At 61.6% G+C, this 18673-nt stretch overlaps 1 protein-coding gene across 1 annotated transcript; it reads left to right on the top strand.

Annotated features, from left to right (window-relative positions):
• Positions 1–10059: 10059 nt before the first annotated feature.
• Positions 10060–16845, top strand: ECEL1 (endothelin converting enzyme like 1). Its single transcript, XM_034655396.1, has 17 exons — positions 10060–10378; positions 10977–11045; positions 11151–11261; positions 11339–11431; positions 11604–11728; positions 12397–12619; positions 13090–13188; positions 13428–13502; positions 13699–13802; positions 14029–14087; positions 14163–14214; positions 14784–14851; positions 15034–15158; positions 15449–15514; positions 15904–15999; positions 16212–16288; positions 16422–16845. The coding sequence occupies exons 1-17, from the start codon at positions 10160–10162 to the stop codon at positions 16519–16521; spliced, it is 1761 nt and encodes a 586-aa protein (XP_034511287.1). The 5' UTR covers positions 10060–10159; the 3' UTR covers positions 16522–16845.
• The last annotated feature ends 1828 nt before the right edge of the window (positions 16846–18673 follow it).

The following is an 18673-nucleotide window of genomic DNA, read 5'->3' as shown; positions in this document are numbered from 1 at the left end:
CCCCCCCCCCATTCCAGAGCTGTCGCCCGCCCACGGGAGCCTGCTCAGCTGAGAGGGGAGAGCCAGAGTTTAGAGGTGGGGAGGCGCTCCCCCAACACACACACACTCACCCCTGGGCAAAGGTCTGAAAGTCCCCATTCTGTGCTCTAAGGGGCCCAACCCGCTCTGGTGAGCAGCAATTTCCTGGCCATTAATCTTGGGGTTCCTGTGGCTGTCAGGGGCCCCCTGGCAACCATAAGTCTCAGTGCCAGGGGATATCATGTCATTGGGTTGCAGAAGCCAGAATGGCTGCAATCTGGTGACTGACATCAGAGACCCCAGCCCCACCCCATCTCATTGGTTATCATAGGTGCCAATCACGGCACCCCTCCTGCTCATTGGCTGAGGATGGGCCAGGTCAGAGCCCCCGATCCCCTGATTCCAAGGCAATGTGGGCCCTGGGAGTGGATTTACCTGTCCATGGGGAACGGGCCTCAGAATATTTCATTTCACAGAAACCCAGAGAAGTTTTACGCTTTCTCAAGAACACACAGTAAGGGCTGGATCAGACCTTTGTGTTACCCTAGTATCCTAGCTTGACCACTTACCAGCTGTGTGACTTTGTGTCACTAAACTTCTCGGAGCCTCAGTTTCTGCCTCTGAAAAATGGGGATAATAGTAGCACCTACTCCTAAAATTGTGAGGATTTAAATGAGACAAACTAGCACTTAAAGCCCAAGATCTTTTCCAGAAGTCAGCTACCAGTATTTTTTAGCATGGCTTTTGCTCTTGGACCTGTATCCTTTGTGGTAGACAGAATTCTAAGATGTCCCCCAAGATTCCTGGCCCCTGGTGTATACACAGACACACACACACACACTCTCTCCCCGTTTTTGTTCCATCAAACACAAATCTGGATACTGTTATAAAGTGATTTTGTAGTTGTAATTAAGACTCTGAATTAGTTGAACTTAAGTTAGGAAGCTTATTAGACCTAATTACTTGGGCCCTTTAAAAGCAGTTTCTGTGGCTGGTCGATGAGAGGAAGACAGATTCAGTGCATGACACGGATTCAATGCCAAGGAGATTGTCCGCTGATGACTCTGGAGCTGGAAGGGCCACCGGGCAAGGGGTGCAGGTGACTTCCAGTTGATGACAGCAGCCCCTGGTTGACAGCCAGTGAAGAACAGACACCTTGATTCTGCACGGAAGGAATTGGATTCTGGCCCAACCAGTGCGCTTGGGAGAGAAGCCTGAGCCCCAGGGAGAGAGCCCAGCCCCCACCCACCCTGACTTCAGCCCCGTGAGGCCCTCAGCAGAGAACCCAGCCCTGTGCAGCCTGGACTTCTGACCTACAGAAGCTAAGATCATAAATTTGCTGTTTTAAGTTGCATTTGTAGAAATTTGTTATACAGCAGAACACTAATAACCCTCTTGGGTAGTTCTGAGGGAAGGCTAGGGGACATCCTGTCCGGAGGAGAGCTCAGTGCTGGGCTGAGGGCAGCCCCAGACCAGGCCAGCACCCTCAGACATGAGGTGGACAGGCAGCTGGCGCCTCTGGGAGGGGGAAGAGGAAGGCAGAAATTGGTAGCCAGGTTCCTGTCTTGGGGGCCAGCGTGGGCTGGGGCCCCTGCTATTCTGCTGGCTGTCTTCAAATCTGACCTGTCATCTGTAGGGTGTCTGTGGGGGCCCCTCACCATCCGCTGCCTCCGCCCACACCCCTGGGTGGCCGGCGGTGGGTAGAGGTGGACTTGGGTGTTCCCAGCGACACACAGGTGTTCGACGGGAACTGTGATTCTGGCACTCTTGTCGTCTATCCCACAGTTCCACTTCAGGGAGTCTCTGACAGTGGCCCCCTCCAAAACACACAGTCTAGAGGGAGGTCCCCCCCAGGCCCAGGGCCCTTTGCCTGGCCCCCTGAGTCCCTCTGAGGCCTTCTGTCTCCTCCCTGCCACGGTCCTGCTTTCCTACAAGGGGCAATTAGTGGCCTCAGCTTTAATTAGCTAACGATCCCCTTCAGCTCCAATCACTTGAAATGATGATGGAGTGCAGGGGGAGGGGACCTCGGCCCAGCGACCCTGTGAGGCAAGGAAGAGGCCCTTCAGGTCCCGCTGGTTTCTCTGGGCTCTGCCCATCCCAAGCCTGCCCCCCTTCTTGCAGTCCCAGGCAATGGGCCCTGGGGTTTCCCGACAGGAAGTGCCCCAGGCTCTGGGGTCCACCTTCCTATATCCCCCCAACACCTCTGGCTTTATTTGCAACTAGTAGTAGGAATTGAGCTCCCTGTCATGGCCTGTCCACTCAAGGGGCCTGGTTGTCAGAACTGGAGACCCACAGGCCTCAGCCTCTCTACCCTCTTTCCTCCCTGCCCCCCACTTTCACCCTGCTTTGTCTATCTGGCCTCCACCCCCCTAACTGTATTGTGGTCAAGGCCTTGACACGCAGGCTGGGCAAGGACAGGGTGATGGGAAAATCTGGGGTCCCTGCAGAGCTAAGGAAGAGAGACCAGGAGAATGCCAAGTCACAAGATAATGTCAGGTGGGGACAAATGCTGTACAAGATGTACCCAGAGCAACAGACAGAAAACAACTGGGTGCTTCAGATGAGGAGATCCAGAAAGAGCCCTTGGAGGTGGGGACATCTGCAAGGGAGGCCAAGGCCTGGCTACAAGCCCTGAGATTCCTCCTCAGGTCTCTGGGCAGAGCCACCTTGGCACGTGCCCAGTCCCCCCAGAATCAGCACCTCCCACCCAACACAATTCCTGGGCTGAGATCACAGCCGGGCTCCTGGCTGTGTCGCCCTCACCTGGGTTCCGGGTGCCCTTTCTGTCCCCTGCAGAGCCGTCCCTTCATCTCCCAGCCCGTAGTTTATGTGCCTCCAAGACACTGAAGGCAGCAGACAGGATTAAAGCTCTGCTTCAGGGCTCGGGAGCTGGGTGAATGGGGGCAAGTTTCTTTCCTTCTCTGGGCTTCGTTTGCCTACATGTGAATTGGGGCCAACGCCAGGGGCCCCTCCTGGGGTTTCTAAGACTCCGTGTGGTGCAGCAGGTAGAAGGCCCGGCACAGAGCGTGACGCTTAGGACGTGCTCCACTCGTTTTATTATGGGGGCTCCACACGTTTTGTTATGGGGGTTCTACCCACAGGCGTGGGAGGCCCGTCCAGATCGGGGCAGGGACCTGCTCTCTTCAGCCCCATCCGTGCACTGGGTTCCAGGCTGGGCACAGAGGGACACAAAGCTCTTCTGCAAGAAGAGGCCCTCAGACAGGCTCTCTCAGGTAGGGACCTGCCCAGCGAGGGGACTATTAGGGGACCCAGAAGCTGAGAGGGAACTAGAGAAGGACAGGAGGGCTGGGGATGAGGCCCGAGGGGATGGCTAGAAGAAAAGCACAGAGATGGGGGTCCCGTACTCTTGAAGAGGAGGGACATTTAGGGGAGCAGGAGCCAGGAGGCTGGAAGGGGGTCTGAGGCCAGACTGACAAGGCCCTGGAAGCCACGACAAGGGGTCACAGAGAACGTGGGGCGGGAATGGGCAGGAGGCAGCCGCACCCCGGTGAACAAGCAGAAGGAAGACACCACCTGCCTCCAGCAGGGAAGGGGGAACTGAACAAGGGCCAGCACTGAGACAGGATGGGTGGGAAGGAGGGGAGGAAGTAAGGCTGAGGTGGCCGACTGGGCCCTGACGTAGAGAATGAGGAAGAGAGGGGAGTTAGAGGTGAGCTGGGTGTGGAGCACTGGAAGCCACTGGGCCGGGCAGGGGGGACTGAGGGCCAGGGCAGAGTTGGGAGCCCTGCCACCAGCTGGGCACAGCCTCCAGGGGACAGAGAACTGCTGGAGCCAGGGAGGGCAGGGAGGGTGGGCCGGGAGGGAGGGGAAGAGGCAGGGAGGACGTTTGTGTGGGAAATGCTGCTGTGGGCCTGTGGGTACAGGGCACTAAACCACACATCTTGGGGTGCCTGGGTGGCTCCGTAGGTTAAGCATCTGCCTGTGGCTCAGGTCATGATCTCAGGGTCCTGGGATCAAGTCCAGCTCCTTGATCAGCAGGGAGTCTGCTTCTCCCTTTCCCTCTCCTCCTCCCCCCTGCTCATTCTCTCTCTCTCTCTCTCTCTCTCAAATAAAGGGATAAAATCTTAAAATAATAAACCACACATCTTGTGGTGCCCCATTGATTTTAAAAAATAGAGTGATGTCTGCCTGGGCCTGGAGGCTCAGGCTGAAGTGCTCATAGAGCTTATCTTTGCTGTGGGGAGGCCTGGGGGGGGGGACACATGTGAAGGAGGGCTTCACATTTGCCTTCTACCTACTTATGTGGTCGAAGGGTCCTAAAACAAGAATGTATTTATATACTTCTTTTTTTTTTAAAGATTTTATTTATTTATTCGACAGAGATAGAGACAGCCAGCGAGAGAGGGAACACAAGCAGGGGGAGTGGGAGAGGAAGAAGCAGGCTCATAGCGGAGGAGCCTGATGTGGGGCGATCCTATAACGCCGGGATCACGCCCTGAGCCGAAGGCAGACGCTTAACCGCTGTGCCACCCAGGCGCCCCTATATACTTCTTGTATGAAATAAAAAACCACGCTGGAGGTCAGTAGGCAATCCCAGAGAAGGGTCTGCGTAGTGGGATGGAAGCCCACCACACGGTGGGCGAATAGAAATGAGCGGAGCATGGCAGAGGAGGAACAGCCCCTTCTTGTCATCTGATGGGTCCCAGGGCCAAGGAGAACTGTGTATAGGATCCGAGAGCCTGGGAAGGTTCATAGGTGGGGGTGCTGTGCCTGGTGTGAGGCCTGGGCCTGGGAGATACTTGGCCTGGCGGGGTGGGGGTGGGGTTCTGTGAGCTGACCACAGCTGTGTGAGATCTTTCCATATCTACCAGCTGTGTCCTCTGTGCTCGGCTCTGGGCTCCACAGCAGAGTAAGGTGCAGGCAGTGTGGTGGGGGCTCAGAGGGCAGGCCCCCAGTCCGTGGACAGGGCACCTGACCAGACAACAGAGGCCGATGTCCTAAGGAGGATGAGTGGCAATGGGCCAGCGTAAGAGGTGATGGGAGAAGGGTGTTTCAGCCGCAGCAGAACAGCAAGTGCTAAGGCCCTGAGGTGCATGAGAGGCAGCTAAGTTCTGGGAAATGAAACTAGATCAGAGTGACCAGAAGACGAGAGAGGTAGGAGGTGGGGAGACAGAGCGGGAAGGGCAAAGAAGGGAGGGAAGAGTTCGCTGCTCATGGGCCCACTAGGTGTGGGGGTTCTATCATGGGAGGTGAGGAGGGGCCGGTGGGGAGGCTGGGCGGTCCGGGTTGGAGTGAGCATGCCATGGTGCTGGGAGCTCGCAGAGGAGCTCAGCCAGGGGTCTACGCAGGGGAGGTTCTTGAGTCCAGCTCAGGGAGGGCCAGGCAGTTTGGGGAGGAGATGCACCACCCTCGAGGCCCAGATATCTGAAGTAAGTGGGGGCAGGGTCCAGCCCTCCCTACCCTCCTACCTGGTCAGGTGGATAGCCCACTGGGAGCTCAGGCAGGAAAGATGGGCAGCCCCTCACACCACCTAGTCACAGCAACAGGGCAGAATGAAGGCATGGGCTGGGTGCTGGGGTGTGCGGGCCTTTGGGGCCCCCCAGGCCTGCTGTGGGCACCCGGCTTTTCCACAAAAGTCTGAGTCAGCACCGTGGTGGCTGCCTAGAGGCTCCGGCCTTCCCCCGCCCCCTCCCCACCATCCCGGCCACTTGGGAGAGTCATTTCATTTCTCAAATTAAAAATCCATTTTGTGCTGTGAATAATAGATGGGATGAGCACAGGGAGGCTGGGCAGAGGACAGGAAGCTGGTTGGGGGGTGTTTTCCAGGACACAGAAAAAAGACTGCAGAACGGACCCTGGTGCAGAGTGGGAACTGGTTGGGCAGGGTGGAGGCTGGGGGGCATCTCCCAGAGCAGAGGCAGGACTAGGGGCTTCAGCCCCTGTGGGGCTCTTAGGCCTGCCTGCTAGGGTGGCAGGCAAATGGGGCCCCAGGCTATTCCCACTTACCTGTAGGCCAGAGGGGAGCAGAAACGGTTCCTATCACTGCTGGGCTCCAGACTGATCCAGGCCTGGCTTCAGGCAGGCAGCCCCCCTTTGGAGGGAAGCATTTAGCCCTTCGCTTGGTTAAAGCTCAATAGACAAGTCATTGGTGTGAGAACTGTTGTCCCCAGCGAGTGGGGCTGCTCCTTGCCCCTTCCCCAGAACCCAGACCTGGTGGTGTCTCGCCCAGGAGGGGTAGGCTGGGATCTGGCCCGTGGTCAGAGAAGAGGCTGAGTTGACGGTTTGGGGGCCAACCCCCACCCCTTATCTCTGCTCCTTGCACCCCCTCAGGCCTTTCTCCAAGGTATCTCTGACCGATGCTCCCCCAGCTCCTACTTCCCCGGCCCCTGAGCTGGGCCCCCAGTCGCCTGGCTCAGGGCTGGGCTGGGTGCTGCTAAGTCCTGTCGTTCTCTTGTTGCTCAGTTAGGGGGTCACCTTGACAACTGGGGGTGGGAAGGAGGAGCACTGGCACTGGATGCCTCAAAGAGAATGCAGGAGCTGGAGGCCAGACCCCTGGCGTCCTCCCCTACCTATGCTCAGCTTCTCTTTCTGAGAAAGAAGGAGCTCTTTATTGGCGGACTGTCTAGGGGGCCTAGGACTGAGCGCTCATGGGCCCAATCCTGGGGCCACCCTGGTGGGCTCTGGTTACAGTCCTCAGGACTGGGGTGCTCAGGACTGGGGTTGTCCTGGGAGCCTCTGGGGCTGGCTGTGGGGGGTGAGGAGCTGGCAAGATGGAGTGAGGCAGGCAGGTAGGGCGGCCTGGCAGAGAGTGGGGAGGAAGAACAGATCGATGACAGCTACGAGCACAAGCACGGGGAGAGGGATGGCCAGGACGGGTCGGCAGCTGACCTGGGAGGGAGGAGGGGCTGAGGGCTTGGGTCCCCCACCCCCTAGTGGCTGGAACAGCAGGGTCCCCAGGGAAGCATGTTTGCCTTTGTGCCTTTCTGTCGGAAGAGAGTCGGCTCCCTGAGACAATATCCATTTTTATATTTCTTGGAAATTTCACGGCATTCATTTCAGGGAAAATAAAAGCTGTCATTGCTGGAGAAATGATACCAATCAGGGCCTGAAAAGGCTGGAAAATTATCCTCCTGGAGACGGAACGTTGAGGGAAAAAATGCAGATTAAAAGCACAAAGAGCCACTTTGCCACCGCCCTGCCCTCCCCTCCTCCCTTATGGAATCTCCACATTTTACATAATTCCACCTCTCCTCAGTGCAATTAATTGGACCCAAGAAGAATGCGCGGGGCAGAGGAGGACCCAGAAATGGCTGGAGGTGGAGGCGAAGAGGGTCCAGAGCAGTGGCATACAGATGGACAGGTGGACAGACACAGGAGAGGCAGGATGGGGGCAGAGGTGGCTGCTCCCGGCCAGGGGCTCAGTAGCCAGCCTGCTGAAAAGCCCCAGGGAGGGGAGAGGGTGATAGGGCCTTTGAGCCCTTGCCTGGTTTTTGTGAGCTGGGGCTTATGGCAGTATTGGGCTCTCACATTGTCTAGGCCTGTCCGACACGCTGGTACTGGCAGGCCTGGGAGCACTGGTGCCTTGTGGGGTCCCCTGCTAGGGACACAGGAAGCAGAGAGGGTGGGGAGGGCAAGACCAAGAGAATAGAGACTCCAGAAACAGTAGCATTGGTCCAAGAAGCTCCAAGTTCCCTGTGCCCTACATGGCCAGGCCCTGTGGGTACAGTGGTGGGCCAGGCCCTGTGGGTACAGTGGTGAGCCAGGCAGAAGTGGGCCCTGCCTCAGGGGCTGGGAACTGTGGGAGGGAGGTCCCACATTCAAAGATCAAGTTGTATGGGAAGAAGGTGGTGGGTGAATAAATTCAGAGACACCCACCCCCACCTCCACCCCCTACCTAGCCTGTCCCCTCCACCAGTCCATATAGCAGGGCCCTGAGGCCTGCACTGGGCCTGAAGACTAGGGCTTCAGGGCAGGGCAGGCTGGCACCCTCTCTCCCTCCCTCCTGGTCCCCGGAGGGGAGGGGCTCTTGCAATACTCCTTAGTCCTCTTCTCTCTTCCTGGCCAGGGGCTTCCGGAGCAGTGGGGGCTGAGGCCAGCCGACGTTTGGGGGAGGGGTGCAGTCTCAGCCCTGAGGCGCCCCTCTTCCAGCAGTAGCCTCCGAAGCTCTCCCTCCACCAGGTTGAAGTCCGCCTGGCCAACCAAAACCCCAGACGCCCTCGCGGGAGGACTGAGTAAGGGCAGGGCCTAAAGGGGAGGACCAGAAAGCCCATTTATCGAAGGCTGCTCTGTGCCAGGGGCGTACAGGCGCTATTTCAGCACACCCCATAGTCTTGCTGGGAGTCTTCCCTGGGCGGTGCTCCAGTCCTGTGGGCTCGGCTGGGGCAATCCACGCGCCTCCTCAGCTCCAGCTTGAGCTCTTTTCAGGCGGGCCTGGTACGCGGCCCCGAGTGGGGGCATCTTCCCCGGGGAGGAGCAGGCGCACTCACTCTCCAGGGACGCAGTTGTACCTGGAATCCCCGATCCCCGAGCCTGTGCATGCCCCTCGGGAGCACGTCCCGCAGCCACCGTCCCCGCCCCCGAGCTTCCAACGAGCTGCCAGGTAGCCGGGATGAAGGGTGGAAGAAGGAGGGGGCGCGGGGGGCGGGNGCGGGGGGCGGGCGGAGGAGGGTGGAGCCGCCGGCGCGCCCCCTCCCTCGGGGCCGGCGGGCGGCGCGGCGGCAGAGGAGGCGGCGGGCGCACGGAGAGAGCTCCCGCCCGCCCGGCTCCGCTCCAGGTCTGGCTCCGGCTCCGGCCCGGGCTCGACCCGCTCAGTTTCCGCTCGGCCCGGGCGCGCACCTGCCGGGTAAGTGACATCCGAGTCCGCTGCCGCTGCGGTCACCATCGCAGCCACATCCGCCGCTGCCGCCGCTGCGCCGAGCCTCCGGGCTTTGTCTGCGTCCTCGCAGCTCCGGCTCCGGCTGCGGCTGCGACTCCCGGGCTCGGCTCTCGGGCTCCGCTGACTGCGCGGCGAGGCGCGGAAGGCTCCGCGCCCAGAGCATGGGGCACACGGGGCCAGCTCGCTCCGCGCCGGGGGTGAAACTTCGCTCAAGTTTGGGTTCCAGGGAAAACCTGTTGAAGCCGAGAGTGGCCCAGGGCGGGGACGGAGGGGCGGAGGACGGAACCGGTTCCAGGTTCTTAGGGCCGTCGGAGGTTTCTCCCTGATCCGGGGCCGGCTGGAGCGCGCTGCTTGGGAAAGGGGCTGGTGGGCATTATGGCCACTGAATAGGAGAGGGGTCTGGGGGTGGCCCTACGGACATCCTCGGGGACAAAGTTTGGTTCTTTAGCCGCTTTCCTGGGCGTCTAGTTTCAGTGCGGCTTCTGGGTTGGCGTAGACTCGCCCTTGACCGCACCTCCTTTCTCCAGCCTCTGTCTTCCCCCTCCCCCACCTGGCCTTGGCTGTAGCAGGTAGCAGATGAGAAAGGCAATGGGAGGAGAAATAGTCTTTCATTGAGGGCCTACTATGTGCACCCCGTGCACGGTGCTCCCCTACTTTATATCAGTGGCCTCCCAAGTATGCGGCAGGCATATGTGTGCAGGGAGAGAGGAGGCAGGTTAAAGGACGCCACTGTGCGGGCGGGAGCTGGTGGCCACTCTGAGCCTTCCCTTTTCCTCATTCTCAGAGTGGCTGAGGGAGGCCAGGCCCCAGGGCCGCTCGCTGCTGGAGACACAGAGTGGCCTCCAGCCTCTGGACCTAGGCCTGCGCCCCTTCTCGTCGGACTGGTGGGCCCCATCGGGCCCCAGTGCCTCACTGACCCTGAGTCTACCCTTCCCGCAGCTGCGGCCCGGGAGCCATGCGGAGGCCCGCCAGGAGGCCGGCGGCCCGGCTCATCCTGTAGCTGAGATCGCCAGGGGCTGCGCGGCGGCACCAGCGGCACCATGGAGACCCCATATTCGATGACCGCGCACTACGACGAGTTCCAGGAGGTCAAATACGTGAGCCGGTGCGGCACGGGAGGTGCGCGCGGGGCCTCGCTGCCCCCCGGCTTCCCGCTGGGCGCGGGGCGCAGCGCCACCGGGGCCCGGGCGGGGCTGCCNTGAGCAGAACGAGGAGCGCCTGCGGCGCCTGCTGGCGCGGCCCGGGGGTGGGCCGGGCGGCGCGGCCCAGCGCAAGGTGCGCGCCTTCTTCCGCTCGTGCCTCGACATGCGCGAGATCGAGCGGCTCGGCCCGCGGCCCATGCTCGAAGTCATCGAGGACTGCGGGGGCTGGGACCTGGGCGGCGCCGCCGAGCGCCCCGGGGCCGCGGCGCTCTGGGACCTCAACCGGCTGCTGTACAAGGCCCAGGGCGTGTACAGTGCCGCGGCGCTCTTCTCGCTCACGGTCAGCCTGGACGACAGGAACTCCTCGCGCTACGTCATCCGCGTGAGTGCGTCTCCCTCCCCAGTTACGGCGCCCGGCCCGGGCCGGGGGTGCCAAGGCCCTGGTCCTGCACGCGCGCGGCCCGACTCTAGGCGACCGGTGCAGAAGGGGAGGGGAAGAGAAGGGAGGGGAGCGCACACCGGCATAGCGCGGGAGGAGGGCACAAGTAATTTCCCTCGAGTAATTGCGGTGTTTAGTGGAGCCGCGGGAGCCGCAATTTCCCAGTCCTGTGGCAGGCTGTGAGAGCACGGAAGGAGGGGTGTGCCAGTGGGCTGGGGCGAGACAGAATGCCAGGAGCCCCAACTCTCAGGGTGGGCTCCGCGAGTGCCCTTCATAGGTGGGGAAGGTGAAGGCTTACAGGAGGAAGAATGGGGGCATGGGCTACCACCTCCCCCGTGTCTCCAGGCTAGGCTGGTTAAGGGTAGGGGTTTCTACCAGCTTCTCTGGATGGAGGGAGGGGAAATGTCTTTGTGCTCCTGGGGTTTGTGATAGCGTTTATCTGGCCAATCCTCTGGCCATTTGGACAGAACATCAGTCTGTTTGCAGGAACCTGGCACGTTGACCTCTGATCTCTGACCTCTGACCCCATCCCTCTCCCCAGATTGACCAGGATGGGCTCACTCTGCCGGAGAGGACCCTGTACTTAGCTCAGGACGAGGAGAGTGAGAAGGTGCGGGGCATGGGATGGGATGGCAGGGAAGGCTGGGGGCTCCAGGAGGGATGGACTAGGGCCCGACACTGACCCCCACCCTTGAAATGTTCCCTCTTGGTGCAGATCCTGGCAGCATACCGGGTGTTCATGGAGCGCCTGCTCAGCCTGTTAGGAGCTGATGCTGTGGAGCAGAAGGCGCAGGAGATCCTGCAGCTGGAGCAGCGGCTGGCCAATGTAAGCTGGGGGACCATGTGGACTGAGGAGAGGGGACCCGGAGGCAGCACCGGGTCAACGCTTACCTCCGTCTACAGATCACAGTGTCAGAGTACGATGACCTCCGGCGAGATGTCGGCTCCATGTACAACAAGGTGACGCTGGGGCAGTTGCAGAAGATCACCCCCCATGTGAGTGCAGCCCACCGAGATGGGGGGCACCGATCCTGGGACTCCCCGGCTGTCCCTTCCCCAGAGCCGTAGGTTCCTGTGTCCCCCCATGCCTCTCCTGGACTCCCTCCCGGTCATCTGTGGTCCCTGCCACACCCAGCCCTACTGTGCTCCCCCCCTGCCCCCATGACAGCTGCAGTGGAAGTGGCTGCTGGACCAGATCTTCCAGGAGGACTTCTCGGAGGATGAGGAGGTGGTGCTGTTGGCCACGGACTACATGCAGCAGGTGTCCCAGCTCATCCGCTCCACACCCCGCAGGTACTGCTGCCAGTCACCCATCCCTGCCTGCCTGCCCCTCCGGGCCCCTCCCCTGCACCGCACATCTGTCTGTTTCGCGAGCTTTGAATTCCCATTTTCACTTCTGTCCAGTAGCCACTCTGGGGAGGAAGGTGAAGAGCACTGCAATAGGAGTCTAGATCCCCAGATTCAGACGTGGCTCTCCCCTACTCCCTGGGACCCGGGCAGGGCTTGTGAGCTGCCTGAGCTGCAGCTTGCCCATCCGGGGGTCGTGGAACAGAGGGAGTCCAGACCTCAGAGAGGGAAGGTGTGGCTGTAGCTCTGCGGCACCAGGGCTGCCGCCGATGGGAGAGCCTCCCTGGTTTCTGGCCTCCTTGGGGAGGAGCAGAGGCCTCCTAAGGCCAGGCCTGAGGCAGACAGTCACCTTGAGCGCCCCATAGCAAGTTAGCCTCTGGCACTCCTCTGGGCGGAGGGGCGGAAGTGTGTCCTGCTGTGTGTGGGCCCAGCCCCTTTCCCTGCTGGGGCTCAGGCCACTCCAGGTTCCACCTCCATGTGCCCATGTGCTCACTCCCGTGTGGGGGCTAGGTCTAACCCCAGGCTGGGGGGTCTGCAGGGGGTGGGGTGGTGCCCTCGGATGGCCCTGGCATGGGGGCCTGTCTGGACACCCGGCTGTCTCACCTGGCGCTCAGGATCTTGCACAACTACCTGGTGTGGCGTGTAGTGGTGGTCCTGAGTGAGCACCTGTCACCGCCGTTCCGAGACGCGCTGCACGAGCTGGCCCGTGAGATGGAGGGCAGTGACAAGCCACAGGAGCTGGCCCGTGTCTGCCTGGGCCAGGCCAACCGCCACTTTGGCATGGCGCTTGGAGCCCTCTTTGTACATGAGCACTTCTCAGCTGCCAGCAAGGCCAAGGTCAGGCTGCCCCGGGCTTGGGGGTTGGGTGCAGGTGCTGGGCTGGGCATGGAGTCCTCCCATGGCCTCAGTCTGAGAATGGGGAGCCCCACATACCCCCTTGCAGACAAGGACTCAGTCCTCTGGGGCTCCAGACTACTTCTCACCAGGTCACCTCCCCCAGGAAGCCTACCTGGTCTACCAGCCACAGGAGGGCTTCTCCCTCAGGCTTCTTCTCTGCCATGCTCAGTAGATGTGGCCTTGGGAGTACTGATCGTTGCTGGGGTAGTTTGCTTTCAGACTGTGAGCTTTTTGTCGGGGGTGCAGGGCCTGGATCCCCACCTCCAAGGTCTCCCCTCAGTGCTCAGCAACAAGCCTTAGGCCAAGGAAGTGGTACTGAATTATTGGTACCCCTCATGCCAGGAGCCGGGGGGGGGGCAGAGCTAAGGCCTCCAGGGTTGACCCCTGATCCCTGACCCCTGACCCTGCAGGTACAGCAGCTTGTGGAAGACATCAAGTACATCTTGGGCCGGCGCCTGGAGGAGTTGGACTGGATGGATGCTGAGACCAAGGCAGCTGCTCAGGCCAAGGTGAAGTAGACCCTGTCCCCATTTCTCAGTTCCACAAACACTTATCGAGTGCCAACTGTATGCCAGGTTGGGGTAACAGAAGAAACAACGATGCCCCTTGTGGAGTTGGCATCACCTGGTCTGGTCTCCCCTGTCCTTGAGCCCCACCTCTGGGCTGGCCCTAGAGCTTTCCCCCTTGGGGGGTGGCGGGGGCTGTCTCCAGAGGCCCTGGCCCACTCTGGCCACCGTCTCACCCGCAGCTCCAGTACATGATGGTGATGGTGGGCTACCCGGACTTCCTGCTCAAACCCGAGGCTGTGGATAAGGAGTACGAGGTGGGTCTTCCCCTGGCCCTGCCCTGCTTGACCGGCTGGGCTTCGACCCTTGGTCAAGACCACCAGGGAGGCCCACCATCACTGCCCAGGAGGAGGCATGGCCCTCAGCTGATGGCCTCGGGGAGGACATGGGGCCTGCACAAATGGGTGTGGCCAGGCCCCTCCCCTGCCGCTGAGTGCTGCCGTGCCCGCGCAGTTCGAGGTCCACGAGAAGACCTACTTCAAGAACGTCTTGAACAGCATCCGCTTCAGCATCCAGCTCTCAGTCAAGAAGATCCGGCAGGAGGTGGACAAGTCCACGTGCGTGCCTGGCCCAGAGCTGGGGGAGTTGGGGAGGGAGGTGCCAAGGGGAAAGCCTCCTTCCCAAGGCCAGCAGGCTGGTGGGGCAGACCGCGTGGGGGGCTCAGGGGTGCTCAGCCTGCGGGAGGCGCAGGACGGGGCTACAGGCCGGGCCGCTCCTTTAAGGAGCAGCGGGCTGGGAGATGGTGGTGGGGCCTCCCTAACTGACCCCCATCTCTCTCCACAGGTGGCTGCTCCCACCACAGGCCCTGAATGCCTACTATCTACCCAACAAGAACCAGATGGGTAAGGGGGCGTGTCCCGCAAGGGGCCGGGCCTGGAGGTGGCTTGAGGCTCCAGCTGACCCCGTCCTCTCTGTAGTGTTCCCCGCAGGCATTCTGCAGCCCACGCTCTACGACCCTGACTTTCCCCAGTGAGTACCCAGCCTGGCACGAGCCAGAGCCAGCTCTGCAGTCTTGTCTGCCGGGTGCATGAAAGCTGCTCAGAGTGTCCTGACCCGGGCTGGGCCCAGCAGTCATGACAGCCACAGATCCCGGGTCCATATAGTCTTATTTCAGCCTTGTTTAGAATAATGTGTAGGGTTTTTCTTTTTTTTTTTTTGTTCTTTCTTTTTGATGTCCTGAGTTCCCCCTTACCTGGTTTGAGGCTCCTTTAGGTGTTTCAAAAGTGGAGTGACCCTAGTGATGAGGAAACAGGCCAAATCCCACGTGGGGTGCCTCAGTTTCCCTCATGTCTTCCTCCAACCTGGTCCCTTCCCCCATCCCAGCGCTGTTAGAAGTGATGTCCTAAAAAGCAGCTGCAAAAGTATCATGAGCCCCTTTTACATATTGTATGAGAACCCTGAGGCATGAGTGCCCCAAGACCATGAGGACTCCCCGGGCCACCTTTGGCCTGATGGGGGCCTCCCGGGGCCTGGGCAGCAGCATGCAGCTCCCAGAGGGCAGGCGAGGCGGGGGCCTGACGCTGCTGCCGTGGGCCCAGGTCTCTGAACTACGGGGGCATTGGCACCATCATTGGACATGAGCTGACCCACGGCTATGACGACTGGGGTGAGGCCCGCGGGTGGCTGCAGGGGGTGTTGGGGGAGGGCAAGGACAGGAGGTGGGGGGCAGGGTGGTGATGAGCTGATGGAGACCCCACAGCCCTTCTGTCCCCGTGGGCCGGTGGGCGGGTCGGGGAGGGGGCTCTGGGGCTGCGAGTCGGTTCCAGCCACTCTGCGCACGGCCCACAGGGGGCCAGTACGACCGCTCGGGCAACCTGCTGCACTGGTGGACAGAGGCTTCCTACAGCCGCTTCTTGCGCAAGGCGGAGTGCATCGTCCACCTGTATGATAATTTCACCGTCTACAACCAGCGGGTGAGACCCCCCTGCTGCCCCTGAGGCCTGGCTGCGCACAGACTAGAAGTGTGCACACCTACATGCACACACGTGTGCCCGGGTCCCTGTGCACATGCCCGGGGTCTGCATGCACACTTGAGTGCGTGACCAAGTTCACACGAACTCATGGGACGTGGAGTGCAAAGGGGTCAAAGCCCCATCTAAACCCTCTGGGAAAGGGAAATGGTGGGGGGGCTGGGCCCAGGGAGGCAAGGCCTGAGGAAGCCAGTGGGCCGCAGACAGCCCCTGGCCTCTTCTCTTCTCGGCAGGTGAACGGGAAGCACACGCTTGGTGAGAACATCGCGGACATGGGTGGCCTCAAGCTGGCCTATTATGTGAGCTGCCCTTGCCTGGCCCTTCATTCCTGTGGGGGGGGGGCTGATGAGGACTCAGCCAGGGACATAGGCACCCCTGCCTCCCCACCACATGGAGCTCTGGGCTGGGAGGGGCGGGGTCTGTGGCTGGCACAAGGTCCATTGGAAAAGGAGGGACTCCCAGGCTGCCTTCAGGGAGAGCAGGGAGGGCTGCCTGGAGGGGGTGAGGGCTGCCTGGGGTTAGCCATCCCAAGAAGGAGCACAGTTTGGGGAAGGTAGAAGGCAGGGAGCCTGGGGCTCGGCATGATGGGTGGTCTGCAGATCAGGGGTAGGTGAGGGGCTGACTGGGGGGGAGGGTAAGTCAGGTCACCACACTGGGGGCACCGCAGCTCCGCACTGTCACCCCGCAGGCCTATCAGAAGTGGGTGCGGGAGCACGGCCCGGAGCACCCGCTGCACCGGCTCAAGTACACACACAACCAGCTCTTCTTCATTGCCTTTGCCCAGGTGGGCCAGGTGGGGGCCAGGTGGGAGGTGGGCAGGGGCGGGGACGCAGCTCTCAGCCTGTGTGTCATCACCCAGCCCTCAGAGGCGATGGCGCCATGGGTTCGGAGAGGGGATGAAGGCTGAGTGTGCCGGGGGAAGGTTGGCCGGGTTTGCTCAATGGACTCCTTGGCTTCATCTTCCTCTCTCCTCCCCTCCCCCACCACGGGGCCCAGAACTGGTGCATCAAGCGGCGGTCACAGTCCATCTACCTGCAGGTGCTGACCGACAAGCACGCACCCGAGCACTACAGGTGAGCCTGCCCGCCTGCCCTGTGCCTCACCCCTCCCTGTGTCTGGGGCCGGAGCAGGCGGGAAGGGGGAGGGGCAGCTGGGGTGTGGTGGCCACTGGGACCCCCTCTAGGTGGGTCTCTCCTGCTGCCCCAGGGTGCTGGGCAGTGTGTCCCAGTTCGAGGAGTTCGGCCGGGCCTTCCACTGCCCCAAGGACTCGCCCATGAACCCTGCCCACAAGTGCTCCGTGTGGTGAGCCTGGCCGCCCGCCCGCATGCCCTCACTGCCCCCCCTGCACGAATCGCGTCCCTGCCAGCTGCCGGGGCAGGCATGGACCCGGCGCTGGTCTGCTCTGGGCGCCACCTGCCTTCTCAGCCCCTCTGGGACCTGGCCTTCCTGCTGTCCTTCACTTCAGGACGGGCCCGGAGCAGCCAGACATTGGGCTCCAGGAGGGCGCAGGGCAGAGATGCCGGGGTCCCCAGCTTCGGCTCTAAGGAGCCAGATGCCCCTGGCCAGGCCGGATTGTACAGGCCCGCCTTCACTGTGCTCTTGCCGCTGAGTCTGGTCAATAAACTGCTGTGCTGTCGCCTTGGTTTCCTCAGGGGCCCCTTTGTGGGGAGGCTCAGGCCCTTCGCACAACAGCGACCCTAGAGAAGACCTTGTCCCTTCCTGTCCCACCTCCCTGGCTCTTCTGTTTTTTCCACCAACCACCTGTTCCTCCCTCCCCCGAAGTCCTGCCTAGGCTCCTGTCCAGTTCTGGGGTGCCCCCCCGACCAGGCTATGGGTGCCAGAACACCTAGCCCCGTGGTCTATACCCCTGCACGACACTGGGACTCACTTCCCCTCAGAGTCTAGACACTGAAGGAGCTTCTGCGGTGTCCCCTAGCCAGTCACGAGCCCTCAGTCTTGGGCTCAGCATGTCCAGGAGAGGGGGGTTGTGACACACACTTACAGAGCGTTGGGGCCCAGTGCATGCAACATCGAGTCATCCTCCAGTCTGGAGTGGCGGCTCCAGGGGTGAGAAAGGAGTGGTCAGGGGTGGGCAATGAGGCTCCAGCCATGGCCCTGCTGGAGGGGAAGAGGGAGTGTTGGCCCATTGTGAACAGGAGGGTGGGGGTGCAGGGCGGACATCCTATGGAGCAGCCCCACTGGGTTATTTGAGGGGTCTGCAGTGAGGGGGGACCAGTGGGACGCCTGTCTTTCTTCCTAGGGTCTGTTTCTCTTACTTCAGGGACAGCCTAGAGCCCCCCTGCCCCCCACCCCCCAGCGCCGCCCGGTGTGGCCCGTCCCCATCTCCCCCTGCAGTGGCACATCTCTTGCCCGCCCAGCTTCTGTCAGGCTCAGAGAATGTCTGTCCCTGTCTCAGGCTTGAGTGACATTTAAAAAGTATCTGAGCCTCGGGCACACCAGGCTTGGGGAGTGAGAGAAAGCGCATGTGTCACCACTGCTGGGGCCGGAGTAGAGGCATCGTGTGGCCCTGGAGGTGCGGGGCTCTGCAGAGAAGAGGCAGGAACTTAGAAGGACCCCAGGGGCCAGAGGAGGCCGCACTAATCAGGGCAGAGCTGCCTCTCAAGGGTGGAGGTGGGGCCGGCAGGGACTAGGAGCCTGCTGGAGGGGCTGTGTTTATGCACTACCTCGGTGTCCCCTCAAAGCCCCTTCCCTCTGTGCTGGGCTCATGCATGCCGTATCCCTCAGCCACGGGCGTCCTACACTGCGCCTCTGGCCCCTGGAGCAGGAGGACGCAGGGTTCTCTCCTTCCGCCCACCTGGGTGGGATCCTCCCTACATCACGCCGCCAGCCGTCTGACCCGGGGTCCTGGCTGGAATCGGAACCCCGGCCCAGCCCTTTCGCTCCCAGTGCCCCAGGGGCTCTCCCAGTTCCCCAGCTCCACCCAACACCTATCCCTCCCATCTCCGTCCAGCTCAGGGGAGGCCTGCAAGGGATGGGGGCGGGGGGGACACACGCCACCAGCAGTCCCTCTGGGGTCACTTCTGCTCTCCCTCAGGAAGGGGTGAGGTGAAGCCCTGGCACTCCTGGGGATGAGCCCCTCCCTCCATCTGTGCCCAGCTGAGGGGGCCAGAGGGGCTTGGGGTTGGGGCGGGATGGTGGGCCCCTGGGAGGGGATGAGCTCCCTGGCCTGGAGGCTGGTCCAGCGGTAAGCCACAGAGCTCCGCAGGGCTTGGCCGCCGGCTGGGAGCCTGAGGGCCGGTGTGCGGTCCAGCCAGGGAGCCCCGCCCCCGGCGGGACTGTGGTCTGACCGGTGCGAGGCCTCCAGAGACGCCTCAGCCGGGCGCTCCGGGCGCTCCTGACCAGCTCCGAGCTCCAGCAGCGGTGTGGCTGCTACCTGGGGCTCCAGGCTTCTCACGCTTCTTCAGGGAGAACGGAGGGAGACCATCAGGTCAGAGGGA

This window comes from Ailuropoda melanoleuca, chromosome 2, assembly GCF_002007445.2.
Source record: "Ailuropoda melanoleuca isolate Jingjing chromosome 2, ASM200744v2, whole genome shotgun sequence".
Lineage (NCBI taxonomy): Eukaryota > Metazoa > Chordata > Mammalia > Carnivora > Ursidae > Ailuropoda > Ailuropoda melanoleuca.
This window is presented reverse-complemented; position numbering and strand designations above follow the sequence as displayed.